The sequence below is a fragment of the Anser cygnoides genome, chromosome 1, assembly GCF_040182565.1.
Source record: "Anser cygnoides isolate HZ-2024a breed goose chromosome 1, Taihu_goose_T2T_genome, whole genome shotgun sequence".
In the NCBI taxonomy this organism is placed as follows: domain Eukaryota; kingdom Metazoa; phylum Chordata; class Aves; order Anseriformes; family Anatidae; genus Anser; species Anser cygnoides.
Window position 1 is genome coordinate 187,389,755 of NC_089873.1, and position 26,200 is coordinate 187,415,954.

The window sequence follows — 26,200 nt, forward strand, 5'->3', positions numbered from 1 at the left end:
AAAGGATTTTACTATCCGTTTTCTGAGTAAAAGCAAATGTATCCTCTTTTCTCTATTATTAAAAACAATGAAAAACCACTTAGGTTTTCAGCATAAACTGAAAACTGCTTCTGAAACTGACGTACTTGCTATCATTTCATAAAATCTCAGTGCAACAAATGAACAAGCAAAAAATCAGTCAATTAAAGAAAAATCAATATTCCTAGCTACCGAAAGTTAAATAGCATCTGGAGCATTAATTTCTAAAAGCTGCGTTTCAAGACCTGACCTTTTTGAACTCCAGAGATCAGAAGACAGAGAAACATACTTACCTGAAATGTTAAATCAACATAATTTTCAGTATTAAGCATATATTCATGTTTGTTTGCACAGAGATGCACACATACGATTACCAGTAAGCCAGCTAGTAGATAAAATTAAGCTTCAAGAGTTTATGTTTTGTTTCAAAATGCATCTAAATGTCAGTTTTGACAACTGCTTTCAAAAAGGCAGAGCTTAGTCTTATAAACCAATCTAACACATCAAGGAAGGTTAGAGGGCATAAAAAAATCACTGCTTCAGTAATAAAAAAAAAAATTGACATCCAATTTTCAAGCTGATTTATCAGTGGAAAGCTAAAATTGATAGTTTGCCATTACTGGGTAGCAGGCTGTCTAAGAAAGCTGTTACAAAGCCTTTCATTTTGATTTAGCCACATGGATCAATACAAACCTATACTGTTTCAATTTTACAAATATTGATTTTCTGATATAACCTCTGTGGGAGAACATTAATCACCTGCCATACTAAAAAATATTGAAATTTATTTTGTAAACTTTGATTCTCAAGAAAATATAGTGTTCTACTGAGTGAAGTGAAATCTATTTTACCAAATAACAGCTAATCACTGTTAAAATTATCTTTTGAGTAATATTTTTTTGCCTTTTAATTTCAGTGTCAGAGCTATACTGTTAATTCTTTAAATGGAAGAAATAAACAACTTTATTTTTTTGATTGTGCATCTTGCAATTCTTTTCATTGATTTTATTTTTTTATGAATAGGAGGACAAACCAGGACTTCAAGTTAAAATACTCAGGAACAATTAATATTGAATTCTTACACAAAGTTTCTCCACAAATCTAGAATCATTTAATGCTTCAGGGAGAACTGTTATGTTTTTTTTTTTTTTTTTCCATCCCCCCCTCTTCCTCCAGATAACAAAGGAAAAGCAAATTCTAACACTAGAAACATTGTTTTTTTTTTTTTTTAATGAAACAAAAATCTATACCTTACATTTACATAGACAACATTATATTGGCACACTGGGTTTTATCTACCTTAGGCTTTTCTAATTTTTTTTTTTTTGGTGATATCTGAGAGCTCCACTGTTCCTCAGCTTTCGAAACAGACTACATTTTTATGTTACTTTGCTCAAATGTAATTGTTGACTTTTATGACAGCCCCTTCAAAACAATAAAACTGAATTTAAAAAAAAGTCCAATTTTGTAAGACAATTTTCAATTTTCTGAAAGCAGCAATGTTTGTTGAAGTTTAAAGGCAATTATTTCATCACGTCCTAGTATCTTATTGCATTGAGAAATTCTTAAGAGTTACCTACAGGCTCGTTCCAACAACTCAACTTTTTTTTTTTTTTTTAAATCCTTTTCTTCCCTGTTTCCCAAAAGCCCCTGTATGAGATGCTTAAACAGGACCACAAACGTTTCTGAGTGCCACATTGCTGCTGGTAAGTGTAGTTATGCTATCCAACATGGACATTAATATACTGAACAGGTTTTAGGAAGAAATACTCTTTGGATAAAAGTGTAAAAGAATAAATGAGAAAAATGATAATCCTATGTCCTTAGGTCACTGTCCAGGGCTGGGAAAAAGAAATAGCCACGAGGATTTCGATTAGTAAGTGCACATTCGAAACACTTGTTAGTAACACAGTGCCATCCTGATCAGCGATTACTAATCAGGACTGTGAAAACTTCCTATATTAGACTAAATTAGTCATTAAGTAAGCAAAATCCCTGAAATAAAAGCAATATTATCAAAATGAAAAAGATATAATATTTCTAATTTTCACTGTATTATCATGAAACCAGGGTATACTCAGGGCTCAATATGAAAAGTCTGTCTATTTACAGAATATGAAATTAATTGGATACTAAAATTATCTTCCTATGTTTACTTGAGATCAAATAATACCAACATCAAAATATCAGAATCTGAAAAAGACAAATTAGTATCAGTAAAATTCTGCAAGAGAAAAGACTGGGAGGTAGGAGGAAAAAAAGCATGGAAAAGAAACGAAACAAACAAAAAAATCTGCATATACAAATAAGGACTTGCCACACTAATGAGGTGCAATTTCAATCTGTTCCAAAACGGACTAGAACAGTTCTTAAGTGCAATGGCAATGACGACGTACAGATAGAATGGACTCTATATTAGCCATCACACAAATTCATACTGTTATTATTGAGATACTGCTTGATTTTAACCATGAAAAGCATGAACACAATGAGTCTGAGGCATAGCAAAAATTCATTGAAAAGCTCCAGTACTAAAGCATGTTTAAAATTAAAACAAAGCAGCACTAAATATTTAAAACCTTTCTCTTAAAAAAACAAACAACAAAAAAAAACCCACAATATTTAAGCACTATTTTTTTCCCTATCAACTGATTCAAATCATTCCGTTAGCAAAGTACTGTAATTCATGTGTTACAGGTGGAAAAAAAAAACCAAAGAGGATAGATAAAGACTGAAATGATATATTCAGTGTTGAGATGTCATCTCGCTGGCAACACTAAGATGATAACTTTTTTCTTTAGGGCATAAAGTGAGTGCCTTCATACCAGAATAAAGAATCCTGTTTTTCCATATGAATTGTAGTGCAAATTCTGGAGTGCAGAGTGCATGGAACAATTGGTTTGCCTTGGCTGGAAATGCCATGAATTGCTGCTATGGTTTGTTAATGGCACTTATTAAATCCACTATTCCCATAAATATGTATACTTTCAACAAAGATTAAAAAAAAAATACAAGAAATTTGAAAACCTGTTATTCTGATTGTATATTATTCACTTAAAAAAATCAGCATTTTGAAAACATAATTTATTGCATAATAAAAGATTATCTAGGGCAAAAGAACAGATAATAATTTTTGAAAAAAAAAAATCCCCTACCCATTTTTTTTTTAGTTCACTTTTGTTATGAAAAACATAAGTCTTTTATAGTCTCTCATTTGTGTTCTTGGATTATTTTTGTTCAAGGAAGAAAGAAAAACCCAGAAGCAAAATATCTTGTTGACACTTGGGCTGCCATCACATAATCACAGTTGCAAATAAATAAAAAAACCAGCATTTTTAGTGAATACATTTAAAGACTCTTCTATTAAGGCTTTTCTACATTTAACTATATTCAGAACAAGAAGAGAATGACCTTCTAAAAAATAATGATGGTGATTATCCACATAATGGTTTTAACATGCAAATATACAGCAGCCATGTAAAGGAACAAAAATCAGACAGCAACTTCACAGTGCTTAAGGGCTTCATATTTTACAGCACCAGCATTAATGGAAAAGTTAATGTAGCATTGAATAACAGTGAGTCTCTCAGCTGCTGCTACTGCTGCAGAACATTTAGATCATGGAAATAACACATCATTTTTTCACTCCTATTGCTTTCTTGACACCCCCCCCCCCCCCCCAAAAAAAAAAATCTTCTCACCCACCCCCAGAATCATGTACATAATATTTCGACATTGCTCATTTGCTTAAGAAATATGCCCAAGAATATAATTTATAAGACCAAACATTCAAAGAAAAAAATAAAACACAAAATTCAAGATAATTAAGTAACATTGTTGAAGAAGATCATGAACACTGTACACTGTGACTTAGTTCATACTATGGTACAAATGCATGAGCACAACCACTTAACAGAGTACAAAAAATGGCACAGCATTTTTCAGTACTTAATTCCTAATCTCAATACATGAAACATCCAGGTAATTTATGTATATTAAACTCCCTTATTTTACATTTACTCAACATTAGAAACTATTTTTAAGCAACTGTACATGGTAACAACAGTGTAAGGAATATCTGAAATTGTGAAAAAGCAATTGGTCTGAATGAATGATTTAGTAAATATGAAGGTGATTGTTCTCATCTCTACGGATTGTCCCTATCCCTTCGTCATAGGTTATTAAATCTACTGAAAAAAGTATACTTGATACTTCTTTCTGATACAGGTTAAATTTTTTTCTTATGTTACATTTTTTTTCTAAGTATTCCAAGATAAAAGGGAACTCAGCACAGAGTGTCATTTAGAAACTTTTCACTGACCAAAGTCAACAGGGAGGTTTAAGAAGGTGGACAACACCTAGTTACTGTAATTGGAGTCACATAATTGTCTCTGAATTGAATCGAATTGCACTGACAATTGTAATTAGGGAGAAATCTGGGGAAAGGAAGACAGACCCCACAACTATAAATCCTGCAAACCAAGTTCTGCCTTTGTCAATGCTGGTTTGTTTAGGAAAGAAAAAGTAATTTATTATGTAAATATATAGTAAATGCTGGAATACCAGCAATCTTTCCTTCCTTCATAAATACAGGCAATGACCATAAGAATTTTGCTCCTTTTTGATGCAAACTGTAAAATGTGAAGATACATATGAGTTTAGAATTTCCACTAAGGATATTATTCCTTCCTGAAATTCCTGAAAATTATTCCATCTTATAAAGGTCTTCAGACTTTAAGGTTTCTGTACTGATGTTTGACTAGCAATAGTTTTTGAGTTTGCTGCTCATTGCCTTTTTGCCATCAGAAGAAGAATGAAGTTAAAAGTAGTGAGCGTGGCTTAAAAAAAAAATATAAATCCATCCCACTCTTTTCTATGCTAAAAATAGGTGCTACTAATTTGAAATCCAGGCAGTTCAAAAAGCAACACAAATGTATGAACTGATACATTATAGTTTTGCTGTTGATGCCAGACACGAGAATAAAAACTGGGGAGTAAGGACCACTACTTCCAGATCTTTGCAGAAGGTTTTACCAGATTATTCTTCAGTCATCAAACCTACCACTATTTCTCAGTCAAATAGTATTTGATAGACAGTATGAAAATCTTCCTCTCCCTTAATTCACCTGCTCTAGCTGTCCAAGTGACTGCAAGTAACCAATCAGTTACATGTATGACAATTAGATCACTCACTGCCCCCTTTTCCTTCTCTAATGTCTGAACTATTAGCTATGAATTTCTAATAGGATTGAAAACGTACCAGCAGAAGATATGGATCTTGTCTTTACTAGTGGTAATACTGACTGGTGTGGGGAGAAAAAGCAAAAAAACAAAAAACTTAATATTAGAGCCAATGGTGAACTTAAGGAATCAGTAGCCAGAAAAACAAACAGCTATTGAAAGCTACCTAAAATCCTCCCAGAGATTAATGCAGGACTAGGTGAAGAGCCCTCAAATTAATTAATATGCCTTTAAACACACAATAATACATTCTAGAGTTCTGCTTACTTGCAAACAGAATAACACAGATCTAATACAGAACCTGTGATGAACGTTAGTCCTGTGCAACTGCACTTTTACAACTAAATTTTTAGGTTCCCTCAATATACTACTTGTGACTTAACATCTTATAAATGTTTTGGAAAACATGAATGACAAAAGGAATCTGAAGGTCTTCTCTAGTACAGGCATACCCATTGTAGTCTTTTCATTTCTACAGCATACATCCCTGCATACATCTTTCCTAAGGAATGTATGTCTTTTAGAATACCGTAGCATTACAACTTTACTGTGGGTGTTGTGAAAAATCAAATTTAACAAAAGAAGGATACAAGGAAATGTATTTTGTTAGTCCTAATACTGGTGGACAAGAATTTAGATGTACTTTTTTTTTTTTTATTAGTGTACAAAAATTAAGCTTTTTTTTTTGATTACTTTTAAAGTGGAATTCTCTAAATAAATACTGCATGGAAAGAGCCATTCTCATAATTCGTCACTGTGTCACTGAAATAAAGATGCTATTCTAGTACTTTTAGAATAGGACATTCCTAAGAAAAGGTCTCTGCCATATATTAATAAAAGTAAGGTGGTGTCCAGCAGAATCTTTTGAACTTCCTTGCATAGTAGGCAATAATGCCCTTTCATAGGTCAGCTACAGAATGATTCATCAAATGATTCAGATACTCAGGGAATGTCATAGAAAAACAAACAAACAAACAAAAAAAAAAACAAACCCACAAAACAAAACAACAAATGACCTGCAGCTTTAGTTTATGCAACACACACCTTAGAAAACTGATGTACCCGGACTTTCTGAATGCAAGCGCATTCAGAAAGAAACATCTGCCTCTTTCCAGGGAAGTGGATATATTCATCATCAAACAAGGGTCACATAAATGGTATCATTAGTTCAAAAAACAAAAATGTGGAAAACTGAGGCAGAGTATATCTGATATGCTATGAACATAGATATCATATCTTGCTCCTGGCTATTCTTTTCTTACAGGTTTCAGTCAATTCATTTGCCTAGATCCTTAGCTCAACAGTTCAGCATGAAACTCTACCACTGAAAATACTGTCTGAAGTTCACCAAATAAATTTCCTCTATTATTAAGCTGTCATCAACTTTGAAAAAAAAAATATTCCTGAAAATATGAGAGGGTGGGGTACTATTCAATGTAAATGACTGCGTGTCTGAAAATAATGCATTCTTGGATAATAGAAATTGGAAGCTTAAATGTCTATACATTAAACAAAAAAAAAATATCAAAATACTAAAAAAAAAGACACTCACCATGAGGCATATATATCACACTTTACTTTCCCCCATGTTTTCACACAGCAGAAAGTACATTATGCATAAATATTAAGGCCCTCTTATGGCAAAGGATCCCAAAGGCTTTAGTAGTATTTCTAAACTGGACCTAAGAGACATCACATTTAGCTTTCTCTTTATGTAAGGTTTTATTGCTTCCTACCATTAGTGCAAACATAACTTCTAGTAAATCATCAAAATAAATTTCTTACACATTAATCTTTCCTAGTTTCTGATTGTAACTAACAAAACCAAAAAGCATTCCCACCCAATAAAAATAACTTGCTATCAGGAGTAAAGATAAAAGAAACAAAAGTAACCTGAAAAATAAGTATACTTATGTACACCAGGAAAAAAAAAAACCTCAATATCTGAGTTGGTACAGAAATTTGAAGAAATAACTTTGTTTTGATTTTAGTCTGCTAGCATTGTATATACAGAATAGTTTTTAAAACAATGGTTAGCATTTTCAAATTGAAGAGCAGAAGTGCATATGGCTTATGCATCTTTTTGTGGATTTTCCAATAATCTAGACAATTTGAAATTTTGCTACACTATTTTGTTTTAAAATGGTTCAGTGCTATTGAATGTTTAAGAAAAATTTATGGCATAAGGCAGTATATTCCTGAAGCTGAAACAATCATTAGACTCTGATGTTCATCTATTTTATTGAACCACCCGCAGGGAGCTTTATGGGCATACTATCATGTCAAGGTCACAGGATTAAGTGAGCAGTGATGACAGTAAACAAGCCTTTTCTGTATATTCTAAAGGGTCTTACTGAGTTACTTAAAATGCCATAAACATAAATAGTCTCCTATCTCTACAATACATCCATGACAAATGACTTCAAAATACAACACTCTTGAGCAAGGGACCTTTACAACCTAACCAACAGCCTATATTATTGACAGAAGATATCAATATACTGGGGACTACAAATATTAGAAGAACCATGCAATCCGTCATTGTCTAGTATTTTACATCTGTGAGTGTACGAGAAATATTTCCATATACTTCAAATCTCTATGTGAACATATATTGCTACTGAAAAAACAGGCCTTTCAGGTTAAGAAAAACAACAGCTATATAGAAAAAGTAACTGTTATTATGACACACATGCCAAATAAAAAAGGTAATAAAAACAAATCTACACGGTATTTTCAATACCGTCTTGAATGATTTAATCACTCTGTAGAAGTATACAGTGCATTACTGTATCTATTTTATCAATGAGGAAAGCAGTATAATTAAGTACAACAATTTCCTTCAAGTCATGTGAAGTCCATGACAAATGTGGGGTTTCTGAATCACTCAAAATAAACCTGTGTAAGTTTACTCTCTTTACTTTTGTTTGAAACACATCAACAAAACAAAACAAAACAAAACAAAAACCCACAATAAAAATAAAATAATAACAATAAAAACAGGAAAACCAAAACCAAACAAAACAAAACACAGGAGTGGTCTCTTGAAAGAGAAATGTCTGCCGAGAATATGTTTCAGAAAGCAGAAGAGTGAGTTGTGTAAAGATGATCTTCATAGTTTAATACCTGTCAACATATAGGTTGTGCTGACAACATGCATACAGAAACACCAAATCCACAGAACTCTCCTGCTAAGCTATATCAAGGTAAAAAAGGAAGGAGAATTCTCTGCGTGCTGGCATCTGTGTCCAACAAGCCATGCTTTTCCTATACAGAGACCCCCTGTCACATGAAAACAGGACCTCTTGTGAAGCACTTGAGAGCAGCTGTTGCTCACTCACTTGCCTATGCCTCCTGTCTAGTCAGTAGTAATAATGCAAGATATGATGCCAAGCTCATTAAGACATTAATATAGACACAGAAAGAGGAGATACAGTGACATAGGTGCAAGCACAGAGCGATTAATCATAAAGGACAGAAGAAGGTTGCAGATGATGAGGACAGAGCAGACACTGCAGAGGACATCTTTGATTTCCTCAAACACAGGACTATGATCCAAAACAAAACCTGCTAGGCAGAGACAAAATATGTTCTCTTTATCATCAGATAGCCTGTATGATATTGACACACCAATTTAGGGAAATTCTAAACTAGTTTGAAGGAGAATAATTTTGTACCACAAAGAAGCAAAAAAACTTACTAACCCAAACCAACCAATCAACCAACCAAAAGAAAACATAAAACCACCTAATCAACAAACAAAACCACAAACACCTCAAAGTCTGATTTTTTTTTTTTTCTGGAGGGTGGGGGGCTGCTACAGGATAACTGAGGAGATAAGAGAAGTGGATTATGTATCTTAGCTGATTACAGCTTGCAATGATGAAAATGGGAATTACAGGAATGCAGAAGTGTCTTCGTATCTAGAATATAAAACTTAGGCTGGCATTACAGAAACTTGCCAAAACAAATCAGGGTTTGTTCCAAGGAAAAACAATAAAAGTATTTTTTGTTTAGCATGTAATAATTTACTTCCTCTGAAGTTTAGAAACAGGCATGAAACAAACTCTTTGAAAGTCTGGGCAATGTTAAAAAGAAAAAAAAATAGTACTGAATGCTGAGAGAGAGAATATAAAGGAAAAACCTTTACCACCACCTCTGAAAGAGGGTAGAGATTAGAGATATTTGACTTTAATTTCCTTAATCAACTGAAAAAAAAGACATGAAACTTGTTGGCAAAGGGCTCATTTATTAAAATGACAGGTCTTATAAAAAAAGTTATAAAAAGATGTCTGTTTTGTATACATTTTTATGCTAGAACGGGAAGTAGTTAAGTTCAGTAAGGTATTTTAAGTTTGATCCTGACTACCAAGTTTTTTTTCATAATAATTCATCTAATTTGGAGTAAAGAAAATTATCCTATAATGCACATGTAAGTTCAACTGTAAGGCTAGAAAGGACCACGTTTCCTAAGGTTCCTGCTGAATTCCACTTTCTTCCCCTCCCGCACACCCTCCCAAAGAAAAGGGGATACAAAACATGTGATAGGGATGTTCTAAATTATGCCTGCCTCAGAGCCTCAAACTGATTTAATCTTGAGTTCGTCTACAGCCACTAACCTGAATGTCTCAAAGTATTTTACAAACATATGGTTGGACATAAATACATTTCAAATAAAAAAGTACAAGACAGTAAGATTTTGAGAGGAGAGCAACCAAAATAGATCAACTAGGTTTTCTTTTGGTCAAACTTAGCATTTCTGATGATTCCAACAAAAATGTCTGTCAAAACACCGCAAATGCTTCTCTTAGAAAAAAAAAAAATAATAAGTTTAGCATTTATCTTCTGTAACCTACTTGAAGCACCACATGGGAAAGAATCCTCACACGTAATGGTACTACAGCAACTTACCACAACTTAAAAATAGAATGTTTCTCACCCATTTTATGTCACAAAATAAAGAACAAGTCAAAGAATTTTCATTTCTAAAAAAAAAAAAAAAGGCTTCTTAGAAATGTAAAACTTACTTTTTCAGAATCTTCTAATCCATGGCCTTTGTTCTTTTTTATTCTTTGGTTTCAATTTTCTATATGAAATGGATGGGAGATTCTCTGCTATGTTGATCTGATTGGCATTGGAGAAAAAGTGAGAATCACGTGAGGGAAATGTTATCTGCCTAATGAGAAATTCTTCCCTCATGGTTTCTATTGAATTTCAACCTCTGTCTAAATTGGAGGCGGGAAAAGAAGGAGCACAGATGCTAGAAATGCTGTCCAAAACCAGCAACTGTTAGTTCAGTCTTCTGATACCCACTCCAGGGGTTGATTTCCCTGAAGGAACTGGGAGGAAAAATTGAAGAAAGGCAGTTGGACTTTGAAGTCCTACCGAGAAAAGGAAACTTCAAAATTGAGACTGTCTGAAATTGAGATTCCTCAGGAAATCCTGAGTTGAAAGAGTCTGAAGGAGTATTAGACAGGCATATATCATCATTAGATGGACATATCATTGATTGAAAACTGGCTGGGTGGCCCAGCCCAAAGAATCTTTGTGAATGGAGTTAAATCCAGATGGATGACGGTTACTAGTGGCGTTCCCCAGGGCTCCAGTACTGGGGCCAGTTCACTTCAATATCTTTATCATTATCTTTATCTTTTTATCTTTATGTGGATGTGGAGATTGAGTGCACCCTTGATAAGTTTGCAGATGACAGAAATTAGGCACAAGTGTTGATCTGCTCAAGGGTAGAAGGGCTCTGCAGAGGGATCTGGATAGGCTGGACCCATGGGCTGAGGCCAACTTTATGAAGTTCAACAAGGCCAAGTGCTGGGTCTTGTACTTGGGGCACAACAACCCCATGCAATGCTACAGACTGGGGGAAGAGTGGATGGAAAGCTGCCTGGCAGCTTGGGATGTGGGGGGTATTGGTTGATAGCTGGCTGAATATGAACCAGCAGTCTGCTCAGGTGGCCAGGAGGGCCAACAGCATCCTGGCTCGTATGAGAAACAGTGTGGCCAGCAAGACGAGGGAAGTGATTGTCCCCCTTTACTCGGCTCTGGTGAGGCCTCACCTCGAGTACTGTGTTCAGTTTTGGGCCCCTCACTACAAGGACATTGAGGTGCTGGAGTGTGTCCAAAGAAGGGCAATGAAGCTGGTGAAGGGTCTAGAGAATAAGTCCAGAAGAGAGGTTGAGGGAACTGGGGTTGTTTAGTCTAGAGAAAAGAAGGCTCAGGGCAGACTGTATTTTACTATACAATTACCTCAAAGGAGGTTGTTGTGAGGTGGGGATTGGTCTCTTCTCCCAAGTACCAAGTGATGAGGTGAGGGGAAATGGCCTCAAGTTGCTCAAGGGGAGGTTTAGGTTGGATATTAGGAGAAATTTCTTTACTGAAATTGCATTGGAATAGGCTGTCCAGGGAAGTGTTTGAGTCACTATCCTTGGAGGTCTTCAAGGAGCATGTAGATTTAGAACTTAGTTGCATGGTTTAATGGTGAACTTGTCAGTACCAGGTTAAAGGTCGGACTAGATGATCTTAGATGTCTTTTCCAACCTGAATGATTCTATGATCATGTCTACTTCACCTATTCTTGCTCTTTCTTAAGCATTCACTTATAGATGAAGATAGGTTACTGAGCTAGATGGACCACTGGTGTGAACCTGTTCTTGCGACTGGTATACTGGAAGCTGAACTGCTGTATGTGCACATTCTATCTCTACGGCTAGACTTCAGAAGAAGCACAAGGCCCTCTTAGGCTCTTAAGGTTGGTCTCTCTTAATATACGTACATTTTTAAATCCTCTTGTTGCTGCTATAATAAAAACATACATAGTAAGTTGACACTAAGTCATGTGAATTTGTATTCTGATTGCTGTTCCAGTTAAAGACTATACTGAAATCTAAAGATCTGTTGTGTGTAAAGCTTGCAGAAAAAGAACATGGACAAAACTTTCCTCTTTGTGTTGCTGTGAAGCTAAAGGGGGGAAAAGCTGTAGGCAGAAACAAACAAACAAACAAAGTAAAAACAAAACCAACCAAACAAACAAAAAAACACTTTTTCTAAAAGTGGAAAAAAGCAGAGTAAATAAGGAAAAAAATTCTCTTATTGCAAAAGTAATATAGTGAAAAAAAATCCTTTGTCCTTTAATATTAAGTACAATGTACTGTACTTACTAGAGATAAATAATTCTATACTGCTACATAAATAAATTCACATTGGAAAAAAATATTTTCTTCAGAGGTTTCTCCCAGCTGTGGGAGAAAATCCACAGCAAAAAGCACCACAGTTCAAAACAACAGTATCCTTGCACAAATTCAGAACTGAATAAATGTCACTTCAGCAAACTGAATTCACTCGTGTGGCCCATCTCTGGCTATGCAATGCTTGTTTCTTGGCAAGTATCTCTATGCTGCAAATAGCATCCTACATCTAACTTATTCTTAGGAAGTGATACAGAATTTTTCTGTCCTTATTGTGCACTTCAAAGGGTACAGACTGATTAGCAAGTATTCCTTTGGACAGTCTCTGCCTTCCACCACAGTGGTAAGCAATCAGGGAGGGAGAAACTAGCAGGGTACACAAAAGGTAGTGGATGCAATATAATGGGTGCAGAGCAGCAGGAACAGCAGAAAGATAAGAAGGACATCAAAGTAGTAAAATACTACAAAAGAGTATTCAGATTAGAAAAATAATCTCAATCACTTTTTTGTCCAAATCCTGCTACAGAATGGTGATTAATACTGGACCAAGAATGTAAATAATGAAGACACATCTGGTGATCTCAAGGTACCTCAAAAGTAGTGCAGTAAAAACAAAGAAGACAGAAAAGCATTTTCTTAATGTTTTATCATGATGAAACTGTTTTAGAACTGAATATTTGGAACTTGCAACCAAAATATTTAATGAATGGGCTGAAAAGTACGCAGATTCCATGAAATCAATCTGGAAGCAACATTTTGTAAACAAAACCATATTCCACCAATTCCAAAAACAAATTCAATTCTTAGTTCCTACAGACTACGTGGAAAAATGCATCACTTTAACAGACCCTCAAACAACAGGTATATTAAACACTCTGCTAGACCCAGTAGACTGGATCTGGTCCTACATCTTTGCCACTACTCTAAAGCTTCCTTTGCAATTTATGTCCAGCAGTTAAAATGAGCCAGGAATGAATGAATAGCTAAACCAGATGAAGACGATTTGCAGTGGGGGACAGGATGGGTTCTGTGTCTCTTTCAACTTCCTAAGGCAGCAGCTAGTATGATGACAGAGTCAGAGCATGCCAAGGTTGGCTGTAAGGGAAACTTCTGCTTACTCAGTTCATGTGTTCTCATCCCTCTTGCTGTAAAATGGAAACATTTGGTTTAGAAGCAGTGTCTTCCCAGAATCAACACATTTAACTGCCAAGCCCTATAGGCTCAGAAAACGGGAGTTCTCTTTCAGCTCTCTTTTCCCCTCCCCCAGCAGAACCCAATCTCTGCAGAAGCACGTGCTGTAGTGAGAGGCAAAACTAGCTGTCTGGCAAGAAACTTTTTATTTCCATCCTGTCTCCCCAGACGAATTTGGTCTTCACCACAGAATGAGTTTGACAGCTCTGCCCTCCACCATGAATGATTAATTTGTTATGGGTGTCTAGTTTGACCAAAGATGGATTTGAACAGAAAAAGCCCTTGTATACTTGCTATTTGGTAAAGCTGCTTTAATGTAGGTGGAACCTCCTTCATCAAATCACTGAAAGCAAGAGAACCAAGTCTCATTTTTAAATGTCATTTTTTCTCATTATAGTAATCCTCCCATGTATATCAAAACTGATAATGAGAAAATATCAATGACAAATAGTTTGTATTTGATTTAGAACAGAACCTGAAACTCAGACCTCTTCTGTATTGCCCTTGGTTGCCTTAAACTTATAGAAACTGTAAGAATAACTATATGTGAAGTATTCTTGAATAAAAATTTTTTACAAAGTTGTGGTATCTGATTAAACCAAGCAGCTGAAATAACAGAACCCTCCAAACAAGCACAGTGACAGATTACAGCCCAAAACATAGGCATACATGTGGCTGAGAAGCAATTTGATCTGTGTTCCCAGACAGGTTTCAGTAAACATTTTTTTTTTAAAATATCATACATATATATATTCAAAGAAAGATGTGTATGGGGAATGAAGCAGATGAGAAGGAAGAGAAGCACCATATGAAGCTGACAGAGAAGACAGAAAGAAGCATATGTCGTGACATGAAGACTATAACCCTGAAAAAATCTAAGGGTAAGTGCTGGCTTAAAGTCGCTTTGAAAGATAAGCTATGCAACGCCATTTGATTCTTCCCAAGATGAAGGAAATAGGATGTTGCATATTCACTGTGAATAAGTGGCAATGCATCAAAGAAATAGCCAACTCATCAGTTTCTCATCTGAATGGAAAAAACATGCAGATATCTAAATTTGGTATAACGCTAAATTTAAGAAAGACAAAAAGAAAATTCTATGTTTAGTGTAAGATATCTAACCTGAAGATATCTAAACTGAAGTTATCTAAAATGGCTGCCCAAATGAGAAAAACAGAATTAGTTTGGTTTAAGGGCACAAACAGGATTTATAACAAAATAAATGGACATATTATAAATACTATTACTCTTTGTCTGAGATATGTAGGAGAAAATAAGATGATTCAATAATTTCCTTTTCTTGTAGGGGAGTTGATGCTAACACCTGCAAAAAATGGAGCAAAAGAATTTTTTTTTTTCTTCAAGAAGTGAAGGGAAAATATTTGTTAAAAAGATAACACTTTTGGAAAAAAAAATTCTGAAAACAGTGTTATTTACCATTTTCAGACAGAAGATGAAAGAGTAAATAGGTTCTCAGACAGTCTCCAACCATACTAACTGGTTAATATACAGGCCAGGACAGCTTGTACAATGTTACTGTCTTTGTAGGAGTTTATTCAAGTGGTGAAGCACTCACATATAATTAATTTCTTCTTTGTAAACTAATAGCTAATTAAGAAGGAAACTGAAATGCAAGTAACCTATGACTTTATCTTTTTTTAAAGTCAGCTATCTTCTTCTTGCTAAAGACGTTTTGAAAAGAGCTTATGATAGCACATTTTAAATTCATAATTTGCAAATCTACAGAATTGCATTCATCAACCCCATGTTTTTTTCCTTAGTAATCACAGTGCTTCCAGGAGTTAAGTTAGTTCTTTGTTTTTTTATAAATGAACAAAAAGTAAACTTTATGACACATATATATTAAACATAGTAAATGGTGGTTGATGCTGTGTGGAAAAACAGTACCTGCAAACACAAAAGCTGGGGGACTTACAAATTAATTGTGCTGAATGTTCAACACTAGGAAAAATGTTCTCTACAGCTATATAATATTTCAGAAAATCAGATGTTAATATTTTATATCATAAGCGTCTTTGCTAAAGGACTTAAAACTCTTCCTTACCTTAAAACACACACACAGAGAAATAAAAACGTGTATGTATATATAAAATATATAATATATATATACTACGTGGTGCAATTATCAGTATATCAGTGGCAGCAAATGGTGTATATCATAGAGAACTGAAGCTCTTACAAATCACACTCATTCTCCAAAAGTAGATTCTAACCTATCTTACCCATTTTGGATATCAAAAGGCATTGCTATTCCTAAACGTTTATCATGCAAAATTGGGTACCTATTTCTTCACCTTCCCCTCCTGGAACTTATAAGGATTTCACAGAATCACAGAATGGTTAGGGACAACTCCCACTAGACCAGGTTGCCCAAAGCTCCATCCAACCTGGCCTTGAACACTTCCAGGGATGGGGCATCCACAACTTCTCTGGGCAACCTGCTCCAGTGTCTCATCGCCCTTAGATGAAAGAATTTCTTCTGATTATCTAACCTAAATCTACCCTCTTTTAGTTAAAAGCTATTACCCCTTGTCCTATAACGACACTACCTGATAAAGAATCCCTCCCCAGGCTTCCTGTAGGCCCCCTTTAGTTACCAGAAGGCTGCTATAAGGTCTCCCCAGAGCCTTCTCAAGATGGAACAACCTCAACTCCCTCAGCCTGTCTTCATAGGAGAGGTGCCCCAACTCTGTGATAATTCCGTGCCCCTCCTCTGGACTTGTTCTAATAGGTTCATGTACTTTTTGAGCTGGGGGCCCTATAGCTTAGGCATATAGAATGCAGTACTCCAGGTGGGGTCTCGTGAGAGCAGAGTAGACGGGCCTTTGGCCTGCTGTCCACGCTGCTTTTGATGCAGCCCAGGATATGGTTGGCTTTCTGGGCTGCAGGCACACATTGCCAACTCAAATCAAGCTTCTCATCAAGCAACAATCCCAGGTCCTTCTCTTCAGAGCTGCTCTCAATCCACTCATCGCTCAGCCTGTATTTGTGCTTGGGATTGCCTTGACCCATCTGCAGGACCTTACACTTGGCCTTGTTGAACTTCATGAGGTTCGCACAGCCTCACCTCTCAAGCCTGTCAAGGCTTGGATGCCATCCCTTCCCACCAGTGTGTCATGTTTCTTTAGTTTGCAGTTTCCAACAATGTTCTCAGATTCAAGAGCTGAACAGGGAATTGGTGATGTGCTTTCAAATCTCTAAAAATTCTTCCTGACAGAAGTGATGTGGTCACTACAGAGGTCTAGATGTCTGGAATGCCAAACTATTTTTTTTTAGTAGCTCTCTTCCAGTTAAGACTGTATCTTCTGGGGCATAGGAAAGCATGGAGAGACTGCCAACACTGTAATTTTCCATCAAGAATCAAAAATCATTACTTTAAACATGTTTTGTCAGCATGTTGACAGCCGAGACAACAGGAATGTAAAATTTTAGATTACATCTTAATTTCCATTATATAAAAAGTACTGGAGAAACCACCTAATTAACAACAGGTTTTGATTTCTGTGCCTAAATAGTTTCCCGAGCCCTCTCTCTTTTCTGCACTTGAAGTCTTTTTAATCTGCTCACTGAGAACGAATGACCTTGGTTCTTAACAAGGTGTAGATGCTTTCCAACTGGTCATCTTCCCATATCTGCTGGTGTCATAGGCCTCTCCCTTTACAGTCCATTAGGTCTCTTAACAGAAAGTGCGCTTCTGTGATGGATTACCCAGTTGTCATGACACATGTGGTAGGACCTAAAGTGCAAGGACATGTGTCCTGTTCAGCTCCTGTGAATGGTGAACCCCACTTGGAGACCCTGTACTGTCAACTTGCTCACTTCTCTACGTTAAAAATTAGCCACAAGTAGCCTGTAGCTAAAAACCAACTAGGACAACAGCTGCACTATATGTGGCCAAAATGGGAAAGCGGCACTGCAAGAAACAGAAGTAAGCACACAGGGGAAGTGGCATGATAGGAATAAAATAGGAATTTATTTTTCTTGATATAAGAAATTTGATAGGTTTGTCAAAGGTGTCAAGCTGCTTCATGGCCCATCAAAAACTATCACGGACTAAAAAGCGAAAAAAAGCTGCAGCAGTGGTCTGTTGACACTTAGTATGCCTTCAACAATGCAAGAGAGGAAAGTTTTCTGACCCAAGGAGGAGATAGTCTACTGTAAGAATTAGTGACCAATGACATGGAGAGGAACTGACCAAAGCCTGCAAAGTGTCTGCAACCGAACTTGAGGCACAACTTTTTAAAAAATTCAAAGACATTAAAAGGACTGAAAATTGCACTTATTTTCATCAGGTTCAAGTCTACAGATACACTACTTTAAGCCTCAACTAGAGATAACATGGTTGTTGAATCTTAATGTCATTTTTTTAATTACCACCAGAATGTCTGTGATGTTAGACTATAGAATTTCTTTAAGACTGAACTCCAGCTTAAACAAATAAAAATAAAATACATCTCCTTGGTCATCCAGGAAATTGTGTTTTCTTTGGAAGATATGAGGATGATGAATATGAAAAACTGCATTTTAGTTTACACTGTAAACTTCAAGAACCAACTAGACAGAATGACAAAAAGAATTAACAGTATACGTGGTATTTATAAAATGTTATTACTGATGTGTCAAGTCTATTATTCAAACATCTTTTCTAATAAGCTGAAGCTACATTCAGACAGTTTTTCCTTAAAGAAAGTATTTATCTATGGATTATATTTATTTATTTATTTTTTAATCAGCATATCAGTCTTAACTAGATTTTTACTGAAAAGGTTTCTCAGCTAAAATGGAACTTTTTGTTCTGCTCTGCCTGACTCAGAGCAGACAAACAGGATTCAAGAAGGAAATTAAACTATAAAAAATTGATATTTGGGAGCAAAACTTCCTCAATCTCTATTGTTTGAGCTGTCCCAGTTTGAATAAATAATCAATTTATTAATTGGCTAGAATGCACAAAGAAAGAGACTTGCCAGTCTCTAGCTTTGCAGACAGGGCACTCAGATGACAGACCCAGGTTCAAGACCTTGCTCTGCGTGAAGGAAAAGAGTAATTTGAGCTCAGTTCTTCCACATGAAGGTCAGCACCTTAGCCACTGGCTATTTTTGTGATTCAGAAGAGCAAGGCTTTGTGTTTTTTTGGTATGACATATGAAAAAGTTTCATTTCATCTCTGTGTTGAATAAAATAAACTTTTAAAAACAGTATTCAACACAGATCTGATTAAAATCTCAAATATTTTATCACATACCATAAGAATTTTGTATTTTGGATCATGCAGTGTTTGTTTGTTTGTTTTGTTTTATTTGTTTGTTTTTACAGGAGCACCTGCAAAATTGAGTGCACTTTGGTTGCATTCAGCTTTAGATGATAAATTCAAGCAGACATATAGGTTTTGCTTTAAGTGTATAGACTTTTTGCACAGCTGGTGTTAACTACTGTTTTGTAGTAGGACAGTTAAGTTTTACCAGTGGACCTTCCTGCTTTATCACTTGCACAGAAAAGATATAAACAGAAGAAAGTATTAGACAGCAACCCATGTGACTCGGTTCTGCTGGTTGTTCTAATACTGACTATAATGCTAGACATGTCATTTTGACTCTCTGATCTTTTGTTCACGCTTCCTTTGTTGACATCTGTATGGCAAGCTCTCTCTCTCTTAGTATCTCATTCAGAGCATTTCACTCAGAGAGGCTATAATACTGTTAGGAGCCTCAAAAGCTACTGATACACCAACAGTATCAGTATTATATCTGCTTTATAATTGACAAATACCCATTACAATTTATTTAAAATATGGTAAAATATTATGTTTGCAATCTATCAAGGAATTTTATCTTTGAATCTTTAGCAAAGAGGACTTTTCAAGAAACAGTTGAAGAAAAGACTAGCAGAGAAAGAATGTTTTAGCAATTCTAACTCCTACTATATTCATTTTTCAGTTATACAGTAACTGTTGCTCTTAAACTTCGAAATTAAAATTTAAACCACACATTTTATGTTTGCAGCTTACCTGTGAGAAACAGCTCCCCATGCACCATGCTTATTTGTTAGTATGTTGAGTATCTTCTGTTTTAGCTGATTGGCTGTAACATGGTCTCGATGCTTAGCAGCACTGATAAGATGATCACACATCTTCTCCTCCTCTCTTCTGTCAGCAGCATATTGAGCGCACTGTGACTAGAAATGAAAGTACAACTACTTGACAAAAGATAGGCTATTTAGGAGTCACCTTAAAATGGTTATGTACTAAAACTCTTTAAACATATCAAGAACCAACAAGCTCATTAAAATACTTTTAAGAGGAACAGACACACCATTCAATTTAAATGGTTCTACTACTATATTTAATTCACAAGAAAGGTGTCAGAACATGTAGAATTTAAAAGGCAATCAATGGCAAAAAAAATCTGAATTACAACTAAAAACTGTGCATCTCCATGTGTATGTATGTGAACATGGGTATGCCTTAAGTGCTGGTCTTGTAAAATTTTCATGTATTCTCAGGCATAAAATACAGGTATAACGTATGTATGACATAATATACAGTAAATTCTACTTCAAACCAATCATGCAGAAAAAAAAATAAATATATATATATGTATGCTGGGCTTGATTCTTAAACTTAATAAAATCTACAATTCAAATTAAAGAAATAAAAATATAACTTTATTATTATGGGTGCTAAAGGGAAACTCCTTTGACTATCAAATTAAGAAGTATATTTTCAGTCTTATAAAATGAAAAAATTTCTTAACATACACACAACTTCTAAAATATCTTAATGGATAAAAAGTAACATCTTTACAACTGAGTAAGATCTAAAGTTTTTATAATGTTTCCTTTAACAGGTAATTAACTCTAAAATAAATGCTGTAATTATTCATGCAAATTCGTTTCTAAAATTGTCAAAACCGAATAACACATTTTAGTTTTGATAAATCCTTTATGTATAAGATCAATATAAATTTTCCATTTCTTTTCTCAAAACCATGTTAAGATTAAATCCAATTTCTCCTCCCAGTAAAAATCCTTTCAAAATGTCTAAAGCAAATGTAGCTATAGTAATTAAAAGGAGTCAATTACATCATTTTCTAGGTGTAAATTACAAAAGCTTGTTTATTCTCAAAAGAGCTAATTTGAAAATTACCTATTTTAAAAGACCTACATTTTTGCATGCACAGATTATTGTGCACCATTTTAGAATGTTCAACCAATACTCACTACTGTAACACTTAGTGTTGAATAGACCACTATATTCTAATATTCTAAAAAGCAATTACAGTTTAGCATACCTCACGGTAGATTGTACTTATTCTTCATATTTCTGCACACTACCCTTTTTCTACTGATCGCATTAGTATTTGGTAAGATTTTAATAGTGGTCTTTCCACTATGCTATAGCCATTATTTCAAGTAATCTATCTGGAAAAGAACAATCATTACACTAATTCATAAAGGGTTAATTCATTTTTCAATTTATCTTCTTGTACAGTGAAGCACCAATTAGTACAATGATCTGCCTTAGTAATGAGGTTAATATTTCACCAGCTCATTGGACAGTAAAATTAAATTTTCATTTTTCTTCCTGAACAATTACAAAGGTTAACAAAATGGAAGTTAACTGCAAAGCAACCATTCTAGGAGGAATTTCTCCTGCCCTGACTGCAACTGTAGTCACAGGATAAAATTTACATGCTGGTCCAAGGCCTCCCCATTATGCAGGCAATGCAATAACTCAGTGCAGCTTGGGCCAAATAATTTCATCCATAATTATGCAATTAAAGTTTAAAAGGTAAAAATAAAATAGCCACTCACTTTTCTTGCTGAGAGCAACGATTAACATGTGCTAAACCCCAGAATATATACCAATACAGCTTATTAAAACAAAATGACAGATTTACAATTATGCAAGAGAAAACTACCAGAAATCTCTTTGTCCTTACTACTTTCAAGTAGGATGAATAATAAAATGTTTGGTTATATACCTACCATTATTAAAGGCAATATATAAAACATTCTTTCAGACTTTAACTGCCACCTTATTTAAGTACATCTGAGGTTCATATTTAACACAGACTACATATCATAATTTTCTTTTATGACTTTCAGATTTTATCTTATTCATCTGAAATATGTAGCTGAGGTTTTTCATGTGACAAATATAATGAAAAATTTCATATATGAAAAATGTTTTGGTTTCTTCACCAGACAATAAGACTGACTTAAGGCAATTCCTTTAGGGAATTTAGTTAATATTCTAAATCCTATTTGCTAACAGAAGCTGGAAGTTAATTGAATATTCTCATTTTGTATAGAGTTCTGACAGATCTTATAGCTCAATGTATTCTTCAAAGAACAGATAACTCAATCTTCTATTGTCATCTTAGGTTACTGCTTGATTCTGTGATAAATATCAAATGTTATTTATTGTTGAGGCAATATGAAACTTCACTCTGACACACACTTAATTGTAAATGTGATTTTATCTAAGTTTGAAATATCCAGTATATTCTTAGTAATAAAGTTGTTGCAATCCCATATGACAAGTGTCTGCTGTCTGCTCTGACAAAATGAAGTAAAGGTTATGTGTACTGAAAATGACAACAGATATCTCTGTGTCTCACACTTTTCAGCTAGGTCAAGGAGCACGAGAACTAGTACATCAAAGTGTACAGTTAAGAGAGCTGTTTCAATGAGATAGAAACCTCATCAAAACTAAGATTACTGGATTTCTAGCCACCAGGTGCTTGTTGACACTTTCTGACAGATGAATAAATTGATACAGCTATTTATTATCATTAATACTAAGTCAGTCTATCTCAATTCTAGGTCACTTCAGCATTAAAACACATGGAAAAGTGTGCTTGTACACATATATTTATATACAAATGTATGCAAACACAGGCAAGTTTGGAAATAATAAAAACAAGTGATGTTGAAATGTTGTATAAAGGCAGTTTAAAAATGCAAAATTATATTTGAGAAAGTCATGTCAAAAATATGAATTTTAACTGTATTTGACTACTTTTGCATGACATTTTTTTGGATAGGAACAAAATTAATCCCGAAGGAATCATCAAAAACATGTTAAACACTGAACTTGAAAAAATGTTTTTGAAATAGCTTTTTTGTATATTTGCATCATTTTCAAGTAATTTGCTTTTAATTACAACACTTATTGATGAAAAAAGCAATTGAAATTTGACTCCTTTGAAGGGGCAAAAATTATAGATTTATGGGATCCAGCTGCTATGCTACTTCTTCCAATACTTAAAAAAGAACAGGCAATATAAACACATTGTCAGTAGTTAATGATTAGTTAGTTAATGATTAGTTAATGACTAGTAGCTAAAATATGTATTATCATGTTTCAGTATGTAATTTATAGAAAGTGAATTCTCTAAGGAGATCCAAAATGCGAAGTATCCTAACAAAAATATAATAAAATACAAATTATAACAAAACATTTATATTTCTTAATTTTTTGAAATGCCTTATATATATTAGCTGTTTTTCTTTCTTACTGAACTTACTGTTGATAAAATCCAACAGAAATAATTAGTAATGTGACTTGCATTACTATTTGCAATAAATCAGAAAACTTCTTTGTGAAACTAAAGGGTCTGCCATACCAGTTTAGCAGACATTCTGATTAAGGGATTTCTTCAAGCTGTAAACGTTTTCATGAATTTCAGTGAGGAGATGAGAAATTAAACCAGTTCCTTGTGTTTGACATTTACCAAGGCTTTTAAAAACTAGTTTTGAAATGTCTTCAATATAAATTTCTTTCTTGGAAGAAGAAAATCTTTATTGCATGGGGTTACAGTCTAGGTGCCAACTGAGTGAAAACAGAAAAGCAAAAATGCATCAACTCTTAGGCTTACCTCAAACTCAGCATGCTTGTGGACATCTTCAGCTCTTTGTCGGTTCAAAATAAATTCTGCTTCATTTGCAACACGCACTATATGATCTTTCATTGCATGACATAATAACCTAAAATAAGAAGAATCAAAATCAACCTTTGTATTTGAGGTACTTATATAAGTTATTTATTACTTAAAATGAAAAAAGTCATGAAATTAGTACAATGTAATTGCTAAATTAGTTGACATGAAAAATTACCTTTATTCAAAATTTTTGGTATTTGCAAGTACACAAAGAAATTATGTCACATGGAAAAAGCTTGCTATTTCTTATTGAAGGGAAAATATGGAAGTATATTTCTAGTATGTTTTTAACAGAAGTCTTAATATGAATATTGCAGCATCATTTAAAAAACCTAGACAACTACTTAAACTCTTACTGATACCATTATATCATTAAATATAAATATTCCCTTTCAAAGTCTTGAAAAATCATGACGTTGAGATTTAAGATTCTATTAAAATTGCAAAATAATATAAATATCTCCCATATGTTTTTAAAACAATGAAGTAAAAAATGTATCATGTTTCCAAGGTTTTTACAATATCAGGAGTAGACAAATTTTACTTAAAAAAAAAAAGGGGGGAAAAAAAGATTAAGATTAACTTGAGACTGAGGATTTCAATCAGATATGTTAAATTAAGACTCAGAAAAAACATCAAATACATACATATAGTAAAATTGCAACATAAACAACACTGCATTATTAATAATGTTGATGTCTCACTGGACAGGAAGAATGGAACCAACTGGTTTCTTGTCCCTACTGTCCATACCTAAGATTGTTCACTCTATTCAAAATTGCTTTGCTCTTCTTACAAGCAGGGAGGAAATATCTTTCAGGATGCAAAGATCTGACACGACTGTCTGTTTAGGATCAGGAAGAACTGTTTCTCTTTGTGCCAAATGGGCACGTGGTCTAGGATTTTCCTTTCTGCAGCATCAGAGAAGCACACAAATTCAGATATTCCAATATTAAGAACATGAAGTTACTAGTCAATCCCACCCTAAGGTTGGGTGCTTGGGAGCACCACAAATCAAAGTCATAATTATTAGAAATGGAATCCATAATTACTGCGTGTTATACCCATAAGGTGAAAGACTTGAACTCTATTTTTGCCTCCTTCGGTGTGATCTGCCATTTGTGAAGGAAGAAAATCACTTTCCTTGAATGTTTACTATGGATATGTGGCATGGAAAGACATGAATATTGGGACCTCTGTTTAGAGATAAGGACAAACAAACTTGGATCAAGGTTTCACAACAGATACTCATCCTTTTAATAAGTCTTTTTGATATTTCTTTGCTATTGTTCTTCAAATTAAAAAGTTTTTGACAAAGCATAGGCTGAAAGACTGAAGTTGCTTCCATTGTCCTCTTCAAAATTTAGCTGTATTTTTAAATCTACCCTATTGAAAGATATGCTTTAGTATTTTATTAATATAAAGTATTCAGATAAATGGATTATGTGTGAGTATTCATGACTTTAACAAGATTCTCTGATATGAGAAAATACTAGAACTGAGCGTTTACCACCTCCAGTCAAATTTTACATCGCATCGCAGGTCTTCTTGAACTTTTCCTTACGACATTAATGAGCAGGGATCAACTAGCAAGGATTTAAAAACTGAACACACAGATTTCAAGTGTCTACTAACTGCACATCCCTCCTGAAGGAATAAATCAGTGAGTTACTCAAGCACTGTGCAAATTCAGTATCTCTGAGTCAGTTTTGGTCCAGGCAGGATTTCCATTTCAGGATGGCTTCAGGTGACATCAATAGGTTTCTCCCTACTACCTGGAATTTGGTGAGAAATCCGGATTAGCTCGGATCCGCTGGGTTTATTATTTCGGACATCTGGACATGGCTTTTATGCCTCAAAAAATAATCTAAGATGCTTCTGTTCATGAACTGGTCTCCAAAAGGGCAATGATAAATACATACTACCTTCATCTTAGTCGTCTTTATCTGTCATAAGAAGCATTCACACTCTCTGAGTGCCCATTTACACATTAAAACACCTACAGGGGGCTTCAAATAGATTATCAGAGAATGTTAATTTTGCAAGTTATAAACCAATCTCTTGCCAATATTCAGGGAAAAAATATATATGTACAAACAAAAATCTGTCAACACTGGCATCTCTCTGCTTTACAGAAAAATGAAAAAAATTATAGACATGCAGAGATGATTCAAATCAGATGGCTGAAACTGCTGGTGACCCAAGTTCTATCTCCAACCCCTCTAATGGACCATTCTGCTCCACAGTGTGAGAACTCTGATCCTTTTGGGAACAACTTTAGAGTTGCCGCAGCTTTTGGACACCACAAATTTACCCAGATTTCAGGTAACCTGGAAATGCTGCAAATCTTTAGGGTCCACAGTTCTAAAGTAAAGGAAATGAAAAATAAAAGGGAACCAATGAGTATGCCTGAGCACATGGTCCTGACTGCCTACAACACTCAAAGTACTAGCTTTCCCCCAACTCATTTTGGGCATGGTTCAAGGTACTGTGCACTGAGGATGCATAGATAAGACCAAATCAACTTAAATTCTTTCCAGGAACGTTGTGCAGGTGTTTTCATCCCATACCCCAGCACACGTAGAACATACCA

General features: G+C 34.7%; 1 protein-coding gene across 11 annotated transcripts in view; it reads right to left on the bottom strand.

Annotated features, from left to right (window-relative positions):
• Window positions 1-26,200, bottom strand: part of NBEA (neurobeachin) — a 521,005-nt gene that overhangs the window by 221,357 nt on the left and 273,448 nt on the right. For all 11 annotated transcript variants that reach the window (XM_048081219.2, XM_066989702.1, XM_048081215.2 and 8 more), the window contains 2 exons: window positions 23,545-23,653; window positions 19,671-19,837 (listed from right to left, as the gene is read on the bottom strand). In XM_048081219.2, coding sequence (XP_047937176.2) covers window positions 19,671-19,837; window positions 23,545-23,653 — 276 coding nt within the window. The remainder of the gene's footprint in view (window positions 1-19,670; window positions 19,838-23,544; window positions 23,654-26,200) is intronic.